The sequence below is a fragment of the Lissotriton helveticus genome, chromosome 4_1 (assembly GCF_964261635.1).
Source record: "Lissotriton helveticus chromosome 4_1, aLisHel1.1, whole genome shotgun sequence".
Classification (NCBI taxonomy): Eukaryota; Metazoa; Chordata; class Amphibia; order Caudata; family Salamandridae; genus Lissotriton; species Lissotriton helveticus.
The window spans coordinates 726,196,844-726,208,905 of record NC_136063.1 but is presented as its reverse complement, the minus strand read 5'-3'; the positions used below and the strand labels follow the sequence as shown (position 1 = coordinate 726,208,905).

Genomic DNA, 12,062 nt, shown 5'->3' with positions numbered 1-12,062 from the left:
TACTACATCGATAGGACCAAAGATTTTAGGAAGACACAGCAACTCTTTGTTGCCTTTTCGGCCCAGCACAAAGGCAACCCCATTTCCAAAGCAGGTATAGCCAGGTGGATCGTTAAGTGTATTCAAATTTGCTATCACAAGGCTAAGCGCACTTTAACGGTCCCCCCCCAGAGCCCACTCCACCCGCAAGTTGGGGGCCTCCATGGCTTTCCTTGGTAATATACCTTTGGAAGACATTTGTAGAGCAGCCACATGGTCTACACCACACACATTTACTAAACACTACTGTGTAGATGTGCACAGCAAGCAGCTGTAGGGCAGGCTGTTCTTAAGACACTTTTTCAAACGTCTGCAGCTGGCATAGGCCGCCGCCGTTAATGGAGGGACTGCTATATATTCTATGCTATAGATATGAATTCAGCAGCCCACATGCCTCGAACTGAATATGCAACTTACCAGTATGCATCTGTTCTTGGCATGTAGGGCTGCTGACATTCATATCGCCCGGCGCCTGTAGCGGCTGCAGAATTCAAACTTACTCTTAGCATGGTCATCGCTCACACTGTTACACTCCATCTTCGCCACAATGGCTAAAAACAATCTGGGGATGGAGTCCATGCCCATGCGCACTGTAGTCCAGGGGAGGAGCCACCTATCTCATGATACTTCGAAGACTCTTCCAGGACAACAATGTGCAATCATCCGGACCCAACACTAGGCGGCGATCTATGCTATAGATATGAATGTCAGCAGCCCTACATGCCAAGAACAGGTGCATACTGGTAAGTAGCATATTCATTACTCTCTAAACACAGAATAGTTTGTTAGAAGAAATAAAGCGTGACACCACTATGTAAATAATGAGAGATATCAATGTATCAGCGCTATTGAAATTAGAGCAGTGTTGTAACTATCACAAGGTGACCAATAAAGTTACATTGAAGGGCGTGGCTGAGCAAGCCATGCGGTAACCAGGGCGACCGGTTAGGCTGTCGGCTCCTGCAAACATCTCAATAAACATAGTATGGGCGCCTTGCTTACCGCTAGACAGGTTCAGCCACGCCCTTCAGTTTATTTTACGCTTCGCTGCAATTTTAAGTAAGAGCATATACACCGGTAAACCGTTTAACATCATACACATAACCAGTGAGCGTTTCGTTTTGTTCTTCTTTTTGATACGTGTTTGGTGCATGAAGATGTCGGGTTGTAGCCACATATCTCGGGCTCACTGGCCTCATTCGAGGGCCCATTGATCTACAACCAACACCACCATTACCGCTAAACGCCCGAGTAGGCGTGCAGGTGTCATAGTGAATACGAAACGTTTCGTGAATCATGTACCATCCCTAGCCGCCACTTCCTAAGCTAGAACCACCGCCCCTGTAAAATACGATTACAGTAGTTTTCTGGTAAACCTCCTTGAGGTTTTTACCAGAGCACTTTCTTTGAGCATGGTTTAATTACGAGCAAACCGCCTAAGCCAATGCACTAATTTTATGTTTTATATGTTTGTCTGTTAATTTTGTATTTGCAGATCCAATGGGCACCTCTAATTTAGAGGCATCCCCACAAACCTGTTGGTTTGTTTACACATTTTTTCACAGGCTTTTAAACTTTCACGTCCTCCGGTTAGGGTGGGCCTTAGCGTGCCCATACCGCCGAGGTACACTTTCCCATGGTCCTGACGAATGCCCAGTAAATAAAACGACAAGGGCAGAAACATGTTGACCCCACTTTAAGTGGAAATATCCAAACAATTTATTTGGAAAATTTTCCCTAAACATAGTTTTTAATATGTCAGATTGGCTACCTAATACATTTTTTTCGTAAGACACAATCTGGTCATTTTTAATATCCACCACTCTCACCACAACCTTCACAAAAAAACCAGCTCCGCAGCAAATCTGGCGTCGTAGCACACCGGGGAGGCATTCGGCTTCACCCGGTGGGGCCCAATGATGAAGCATGTCACCAACCAGGTTGGTGAGTGAGGTCCTTTTACACAAATCCAATCGATTTGCACACTCTGTTCCATGCTCTTTTGCTTTTTTACGAAACTACACTCTTCTGTTGTTTATACTAGCCTAACAGGGGGACCGAGAGTATACTCGTTTTTCCCTCTCTCTCTCATTGATTTATACTAAACTCTTATACGACATAAACAGTAACCACAGTGTCCGCTTTTCGGAAACAGTAATGGGATCATGCGTCCGCAATACAAAGAAATAGGGTCTCACATGTCTGAAGAGATCTGGATAAAATATCTCTCCAGCCATTTCAATGACCACACAGAACATCTAGGAGTCCAAATGGGGACTAGCAGGATTCCAGAGAGAAAACTGGAAACGCGCACGCCAGACACACAGGAACAGGCCTATTCAGGCATAAATATCAATCTTTCAGAGACCTCGAGGTGCCAGCAGTTAGACTTAATTAAAAAACAGGTAGCTAAAGGCAGGAAAGAAGGCGCCCCGGGACCAAACAGCGTTCCACCTGCCCTTTATAAAGCAAAGAACACAGAGTTGGCAGAAATCATACAACCTTTATTCTTGGAAATCAGGTCGTTAAACAGAATTCCAGAATCCTGGAGGGGTTCAACGATTGTTCCAATTTACAAAAAAAGGAAGACCAGGCTGATCCAAACAACTACCGCCTAGTAGCCCTTATTGATAACAAGGCTAAATTCTTTGCGGGTACCATACTAGAGGAGCTTACACTTTGGGCTGAGTCAAACCTGATAATACAGCTGAATCAGACAGGTTTTCGAAAAATGACTGGAACATCAACAAACATTCTCCCCATCTCTTTAATAATCGACGCAGCAAAATCATCCAAGGTTCCTTTACATCTGTGTTTCATTGATTTCAGCGCTGCATTTGATAATATCGAGAGAGGCAGACTATGGGGGAATCTGGCGCAATGGGGCTTACCACAGTCAACCCTAAACATGCTGATGCTCCTCCACACGGACACCTGGGTGCAGGTGAAACTAGGAAGTGGCACTCACCTGTCCTCAAAAGTACCAACTACTAAAGGATTGAAACAAGGGTGCGTGCTTGCGCCAACCTTGTTTAATCTTTTTATGGCGGACTTACCAAAAGTGCTTGATGCCTGCAACTCCCACTCACCGAGGGTAGGTGGGAAAACGACATAGTGCTACTCAGTCATACCTACATTGGACTTCTACTATTACTGACCGAAATGCAGAAATACACCACAGAAAATAACTTACAAATAAACCTCAGCAAGACACAAGCAATGTCAATAAATAACAACAAAAAACAACAGAAGATTTGGTTTCTTCGTGGCACAAAAATTGATCCAGCTTGTGAGTACAAATATCTGGGAGTCACATTTGATAAAGAAGGATCTTTTGTGCACCAGAAGCAGGAAATAAGAAGGAGAGGCTTATTGATTGCCATGACAATGAAAAACCTGTCAACCCAACTGATGGGTCCGACTATGACCCCGTTTTTGAAGGTAATTCAGGCCAAACTGCTTCCCTCGATTACCTACGATCGTGAGGCAATGCGGGGAAGAGATTCTAAAGACCTGGATAGTACACAGGTTAAAGCCTATAGAACAATGTTCTCCCTCCCGCTCTATACATCTTCGGCTCAAATAAGACTGGAGTTCGGCCTGCAAAAACGAGACTTAGCCAGGTACGGGGCATATATCATCTGTTGGCACAAACTAAGAAGCGCCACTACAAATACACTAAACTCTCTGCTATGGCGTGACATACAACACAGGGACGTCTCTGAGGCACGAAATTACCTTCAGCTAGCCTTGGAAGTCACTAAACTCTCAGAGCATTGAGACATACAACTTGGTCACAGCAATTTCAAAAAACTAGTTTGGAAAAATGTAAATCACCTTATTGGAGGACAAGGCACCATTCTCAAAAAGATCTCATGCATGGATGACCATGAATTCCTATAAATCATTAACTCCACAAATATACTTCAACCAGGGTTACCCTAAAGCCAATTCCCAATTTAAAACATTTATAAAGCGCAACGTTCACCGTACGGTTTCTTGGCGCTAGTGAAGGGTCCAGCAGCTGAGGCAAAATGAGCCTGTCGTAGGGCAAGAAAAGGCCAGTTTACACGGAGAAGGCCTGTTTGAAAAGGAACGTTTTTAGGTCTTTGCTGAAAGAAACATAATGAGTGGCAAAGCGAAGGTGGTCGGGGAGGGAGTTCCAAAATAAAGGAGCCAAGGTGGAGAAATTGGCTCCACCCCACTTTTTGCGTTTGAAACGTGGGATTTGAAGGAGAGACTTAGAAGAGGAACGAAGCTCTCTGGTGGGGACATATTCGTTTATCAGCGAGGAGATGAAGGCGGGGGCAGTGCCTTGGCGGGCCTGGAAGACCATGCAGCCTGTTTTAAAAAGGGAGCGTTCCTTAACAGGAAGCCAATGGAGCTCCCTGAGGAGGGGTGTGGAGTGGTGGTAACGTGGGAGACCATAGACCAGCCGGGCCGCCTGGTTCTGGACCATTTGGAGCCTCCGCAGGCTGTATGCCGGGATGCCGTTGTATAGGGCATTGGCATAATCCAGCCGTGATATTACCAGAGCGGCCATAATCAACTTGAGTGCCTGGGGGGAAAAGAAGCGGGAGACAGTGCGGATGGTTCGGAGGGTAAGGAAGCAGGAGGAGACTACAGAGCTAATTTGTGAATGAAGGGTGAAATGGTTGTTCATTTTGACACCCAGTGTTTTGACCGTGGTTGAAGGAGTGGGGGCGGGACCAAGAGAAGAGGGCCAAAAAAGAGAATTCCAGGGACTGGAAGAACCACCGGTCAGAACCAACTCGGTTTTGTCCGGGTTCAATTTAAGATGGTTGTGGTTCATCCAGTCCCTGATGAAAATCATAATGGACTGGAAATTAGAGACAGAGAGGGGAGAAGAGGATAGGTCAAAGATGAGCTGGAGGTCATCCGCATAATTGAACACGGTGACCTCCAGCTGCTGAAGAGCAAAAATGAGAGGAAAGATATAAAGGTTGAATAGTAAGGGGGAAAGAGAGGAACCCTGGGGGACACCACAAGTGACAGGGAGTGAGGTGGTCGTGAAGTCTCCTAGCCGGACCGCCTGGGTGCGGTCCCCCAGGAAGGAGGAAAGCCAGACCAGGGCTGATCCCTCGATTCCCGCCGCCCTGACACGGGACAGTAAGATGGTGTGGTCCACCGTGTCAAAGGCGGCGGAAAGGTCGAGGAGCACCAGCGCCTGGTGTTTGTTGTGATCCATTCCCTTCCTGAGGTTGTCTAGGACCGATACCACAACTGATTCGGTCGAGTGCCTGGGGCGGAAGCCGGCCTGGCGGGAAGCCAGACCCCCATTTGCCTCTACATGGGTACTAAGTGCCGCGGTGACATGGCGCTCCAGCACCTTGCCCAGATAGGGCAGCAGGGAAATGGGGCGGTAGTTGGCTGAGATGGACGGGTCAGCGCCAGGCTTCTTTAGAATGGGCACTATGGTGGCTGATTTGAGCGCAGGGGTCACTACTCCCTGCGTTAGGGAACTATTGAGGAAAGTAATGGGGGGTTCAGGACAGGAGGAGTAGATTTGTTGCAGGATTTGTGCCGGACAGATGTCTGCCGGAGAACCCGATTTTACTTTGGGAAGTATCTCCAGGAATACTTCCTTAGTGAGGAGGGGAATGGTGGTAAGATGATATTGAGCAGTGGGAGGAGAGCGATCGATGAAGGCAGACGAGGGGGAAGGGATGTTGGCCTTGATGGTTACGATTTTATCCAGAAAATAGGTGTTTAGTTGGTCGCACAGAGGCTGGGATGGGGGGATTTGGGGTGAGGCTCTGTCGGAAAAGGCTAGGTCATTCACTATACCGAAGATCTCTCTAGGTTTATTTTCGGCTGACGTTATTTTAGTTGAAAAATAGGTGGTTTTGGCGGCGAGGATTGCTGTTTTATATTCGGCAAGTGATGTGCAATAAAGGGTTTTTAGTGAGGGGCAATAATTTTTTCTCCTATGCCTCTCTGCCTGTCGAACGGTCAGTTTTAACTTTTTTAGGTTGTCGTTAAACCACCTGTTAGAGTCCTTAGGTCGTCGGATGGAAATGCGACGCAGAGGAGCTTTTGAGTCACAACCTTCAGCAAGCCAGGCATTAATAGCCTTGGCTTGAGAGTCGGATGAAAGGCCGGAGAGGGTCGGAATGGAGTTCTGAAGCAGAGAGGTCAAGGAGGAAAGATCAACTCTGTTCCAATTCCGCGCCCAGGTGTTTTTGGCGTGTGGGACTTTAGATGCTTGTTTGAGAGGAATGGAGAAAGAGATAAAGGCATGGTCGGACCAGGGGCAGGGAGAAACAGTCACCGGGGAAACTGGAAGGTTGAGAGTCCACACCTGGTCAAGAATGTGGCCGTGAGAGTGGGTGGGGACAAAAACGTGCGGGACAAAGTTCAGAGAGAGAAGAGATTCTGTGAATTCCTTCGAAGCAGAACACTCAGAAGGGTCGGAGGGCCAGTAGTTAAAATCGCCTAGCACTAAGACCGAAGCGTAGTTGACCACCAGGGTGGCCAGTAGGTCTTGAAATGCCGGTAAGAACAAAGACGAAGACTGGGGTGGGCGATACATCAAAAGGGCAGTGATAGGGGGGAAGGAGGAAAGGGAACGGACAACAAGGAATTCAGTGGGGTGGATGGGGGGGAAGGGAAGGGTTTGAAAGTTCAACTCAGACCGAGCGATTAATGCCACTCCACCGCCTACCCTGCCCGCCGGACGATCAGCGCGTAAGGCAACGTAGGAAGGGGGGAGGGTAGCCAAGAGAACGGGGAGGGAAGAATCACAGAACCAGGTCTCGGTCAAGAGCAGTAGGTTAGGCTTCTCGGAGTCGAGCAGGACAAACAGCTCATGATGGTGTTTGACCGCTGACCTGGTGTTGAGTAAAAGAACGGATAATGAAGGAGTAGGAGGGAGGGGATCAGGCGGGGAAGGGCAGTGTGGCGGTGAGGCCGGCAGAGGCGGCGACGATGTTGGGGTAGAAGAAGGGGCGAGCCCTAATGAGGCAATGTGCCTGCGGACGGATTCTGAGAGTGGCCATTGGCCTTGGAGGGTAGTAATCTCCACAGAAGAGTATGATGTGAATTTGGCATGGAGTCGTGCCCCTAGCCCCGTCCGGCCGCGGACGGGCGCAGACGGGCTTGCCTTAGGCGTGCCTTCGGCGCACGAACGGTGCGCCCGCTGCGCACGTCCGCTGCGCGTTCTGAAGTTGCACATTGAAATAGAAGGCCCGAAGGGCGGGAAGGGGGCGTGGCCTACTGGAGGGCGTGGCCAGCGGCGATGAAGGGGGTCACGTGAGCGCTAGATCCGCTACACGGCGCCTTCAAAGTGCAATGTGCATAAGAAAGAAAGTAATTTTTAAAAGCACAACAATTCACAATTTACAATGCTGCAACTCCCGGCTTTTCGCCTCAGGAGCAAGAACCAACTGGGCGCTCGAGTGTTCAGCGCTTAAGAAGGGCCACAAAAATGAACTTTCTAAAGCACAAATTAGGGATTCTTCCATGTACAGGGCACCTACCACCATGGTTGAGGAAAGACGGAAAAGAGACCTGCAGGCTATGTAACTCCAACAATGGTGACATCCTTCACGTAGTCTGTGAAGAGCTGCACCAAGCACGACAACTGCTCCATAAAGACCAATTCAAGCAAAAAGCAATTTGCACCAGAAGGCAAGCGGTGCTCGCCTGCCTGAATCCATCAAACACCAAACTAAATTGCAGATTTGTGAAATTTCTGACTGTGTTCGAACAGAGAATGCCAAAAATGGTGGAAAATGCTATAGAGCCCGGCTGATTAGCAGATGGACAATAGGACCTAATGACATTCTATTAAACATGTCCATCTAGCACTAGGGGGACAACTTTGTGTAAGGAGAGTCCACGTGGTAAACACAGTATATAGTTGAACTGGACGAGAGCAAGTTAAAACGGGGATCATTACTTTCCAGCAGTTAGTGTAAAAAAGTGCATCTTATTGAATTATCCTTTTAAACTTTGATGAATGTATTTCTTGGTTTTTCTTAATAGCTTTAAACAATGATGTTTTAAGAATTTTGCAATATGTATTGCAATGGTTTTAATTAACTATGCAAATAAGATTAACTTCAAACTTCCATCCAAGCTTGGTGGAATTAAGAGGTCATCAGATAGGCTGTAGATTGCTTTCAGTTTCAGCAGTCTGCCTCCCAGATAAGTGGACTTGGTCACACCTCATGTGCCCTGTTGTTTCCTCCATTGATTACACAAACTGGTTCTGGTTCAAACATACTTTTAACAGTTTTGTTTTATTCTGTGTTTCAGCTCAAAGGCTATGCCCTGAACCAGGATGGGAGTGATGTAGAACCTCCAATAGAACTTCGAGTTAAAGTCGTTGACATAAATGACAATGCGCCAGTTTTTACAACTGAGGTTTTTCATGGTGCTATTGAGGAGTTATCGGCAGCAAGTAAGAATTGTACCTTTAAGAAGTTAACCTACAATATTAATACATTTGTATTTAAAGTTACCTTGTATCTATACATTTTCTTGTTACATGTTCATTCGTTCCATATTTTGTATCGCTGTGTTAAACTGGCCAAATGGATTGGGAAGATGAACTTGAAATTGATATAGAAAGGCACTGACAGCGCAGGCTCTGATGCATGCTAGATTTTAAGGATACCAACACAAGATAAATTTGCATACCATACATAAAAGTGGAGCTTGTTTTTGTGCACATATAGCATGGATCTGGCTCTCCTTGACTTTCTTGGGCACCTTTGTAATAGAATAATTTACTTTTACACTCTACTTAATTTATATTCTCCAGAGTGACAGGTGACGCGAAAGGGCTTAACATTATACTGAGAAATTTAATATTTGTAGCGTGTGTTGGCAGGAGTGTGCATAGCGTGTGTATCTGCAGCCATCCAGTGTTGAGCCTGTACTCTGCAATTCGTTTTTCTCGAAGAAGTCTTTTATATTCGCTATTGTGCGTCGTATCGCGTCCTCCTCGAGGCAATACGCATGTTCAACGGCATCTTTGTTAGATCATTTTTTCCTCCATCGCGCTTAGACTGCATCGGAGCCCTGTTAATTTAGACGCCCATTCAGACTACAGGTGATTAACGGGGAAAAAAATGGAAATCATACAGACTGCTTCCACGACTGTTGGAACCTTGTAGGAGTCAATCAGAAGCAGCCAACTTCGACATCATCACCTTCCACTCACGTCTAGAATTATATTCTCCTGGTTATGAAGGCTGAAAACGACAGTCTCGTTAGAAGGTGCTCTTGATGCAGGTCAAAGTACGCCTACTCTGACACCCATGATGTCTGTAACCCGTGTTTGTCACTGGAGCACAAAGAACAGGACTGCAACTCGTTTAACTTACTTTTGAGGAAGAAAACACTTCGAAGAAGACCGATGTGGAGACTAGATCACAACATGGAGATGGCAATGGAGGCGGAGTTCTCCCCAGAAGAAGCCCACCAGCAGGGGTGAGGTAGACTCTGATGGCACAACTGGATGAAGGTGCATCATCACCAGCCCACACTGTGTCACCTCCGATGAGTCCAATGGGGGAGAAGAGTCGGAAATGCAGGTGGAAGACACTACGCATCAGTCTCCGCTGCCAGGGTTGTGCCCCAGAATGAAGATGATACCAAGGCCATGAATACAATTGACCCATCCCACTTAAAGAAAATCCTACAAAAGCCCCTCCCCCCCCCCCTCAATGCCATAGTGCGCCCAAGCCCTTGGGCTCTGGTTGACACCGAGAACGCACCTTGAAGCCGAGACAGGACAAGAAAATTATTGACCCTATCGGGTGAGATGGGCTCCTGATGGGCATGGAGCAGACAGCAGGCCAACATAGATGCCAAAACAACCGTCTACCTCCAGCCAGACCTCAGGAGCAACATAACACCCAAGCCTTGCTTCGGCACTGGATAAGCAGCCTGACTGAATAAGCGATCGGCGTCAAGCCATATGGGTTCGAAATACTCCTTAACTCTGACTAAGACAAAAGATCATGGTCACTTTGACACTGAAGAACAGCTTGGCTCCCACAACGTTAAACACAAAAACGCCTTCCTCAGCAACAGCAGTGCCAGAGAAACAGGCCAAGACACCGTAAAAATGAATAAAGGTGGTAGAAGGCAATGTTTTTCAAGGTCTTCATGAATTCATGCAGAAGCAGCACTATATTTAAGGATCTAAAAGACAAATTCAGGACTTAGATGTTCCACAGCCACTACCAAAAAGGGAAGCCACAGAACATCGGGCCGAAGGCCCCATGCCATCAAGTTTACCTCTAGCACCACACACAATCACCCATACGCACTCAAGAAGTTAAGGGGTGGAGACAGCACAGAGCATTAGGACTACTTCTCTGACTCACAGGGTGATCCACAACACAGTCCAGACCCATGGGATGAATAGAATGTGGCCTTCCAGATACTGACATAGAACTTCCTATTTCAGCTAAAGCATCTCCAACTGGTGATACCTCCTTGTATCATAGTGAGATACAAAGTGCAGCGGAATAACATAAATTGCTAAAACTACAGAGGGGGGAACTAGAACAGCAAGCCCAGTCCAATATCTACCCATGATAGGTTTTATGCTGAAGGTATCTAAAGACATTTTTAAAGACCCAGTCCAATCGAAGGGTTTTACCACTAGGACTGAAATAAAGTACAGGCCTTCCGACTCTCTCTACATCATAGGGCACCCAACTGCGGACTCCTTAGTCATTGCTACAGCATCCGAAACCACCGGGGAAGCTCCACCTCCCGACAAGGAGAGTAGGTGCATTGACGCTGCAGGAAAAAGGGTTGCTATAGGGCATGCCAATCACTGTAGAATTGCCTATTTGGTCTGCTGTCTATCATGCTAAAATAGAGGTACATGGGATGAGATGGAAGAACTATTGCATTATCTCCCAGAGCAGTATAAGAAGAAAGGGGAATATCTGGATATCAAACACAACAATCTGCTGTGCTCTAGATAGTGCAGACATGGCTGCTAGAGGCAATAATTCCTCTGTGATACTACAATGACATGCCTGAATTTGCATATTAAGGTTCAAGCCAGAAGTGCTACATCACATTTTAGACATACTGTTTGATGGCGAGCATCTCTTTGGTCTAGAAGAGGACGCTCCACTTGAATAAATCAAAAAGGACACAGACCACAAAATCAATGGGAGCCATGCAGTTCACTACTCAGACTTGCCAACCTTCCGGAGGTATCAACGTTGAGCGGTCTCAAAGAATAAGATCCCAGAGAGCCCAAGTTACCAACGACCGCAACAACAATACCACCAGCAATCTGGAAATTGATGTAATAGAGGTGGATTTATATCAAGAGGAGAAGGTGGAGTTGCACCCACAAAGGGAGCCTGTATCTCAAAACAGTGACTTACCAGTCACCCCTTGCCCTGATCCCACATTACCTGTTGGGGAAGGCTACAGCAATTCTATCAGTTGTGGCCAGAAGTCACATCAGACGTTGATCAGATGTTAGATATCATCAGGCAGGGATATTGTCTAGAGTTCAAAACTCAACCAGCAAATATCCCACCAAGAAAACACTCGGTCCTCATCTACACCTGCTGAAGGAAGAAGTAAAAGTGTTAATACAAAAAGGAGCCATAGAACCAGTCCTGTTTAAATTTCAAGGGAAAGGAGTATACTCCCTAATACCCAAAAGGGATGGGACGCTTCATCCCATACTGGTCATGCACCCACTCAGTCAACATATCCTATCTCAACTCTTTCACATGGTGGCACAAAAGGATGTGATCCCACTAGTGCAGGAAGGCAATTTCATGACCGCATTAGATCTGAAGGACGCATACTTTCATATACCAATCCGTCCAGCACATTGCCGCTACCTCCGGTTTGTGGTAAGTGGAAGTCACTATCAGTTCAAAGTACTTTCATTTTCTGTAACAACAGCCCTATGGGTATTCACCAAATGTCTAGCTATAGTAGCAGCAAGCCTAAGAAGGGAAAACAACCATGTTGTACCTTACCTGGACAATTTGCTGCTCAAGAGT

The 12,062-nt window shown here is 46.7% G+C and overlaps 1 protein-coding gene across 1 annotated transcript in view; it reads left to right on the top strand.

The window, feature by feature from the left end:
* The window catches only part of DSG2 (desmoglein 2), a 486,965-nt gene that overhangs the window by 190,325 nt on the left and 284,578 nt on the right, over nucleotides 1–12,062 (top strand). The window contains exon 5 of the mRNA XM_078687378.1: nucleotides 8,320–8,464. Coding sequence (XP_078543504.1) covers nucleotides 8,320–8,464 — 145 coding nt within the window. The remainder of the gene's footprint in view (nucleotides 1–8,319; nucleotides 8,465–12,062) is intronic.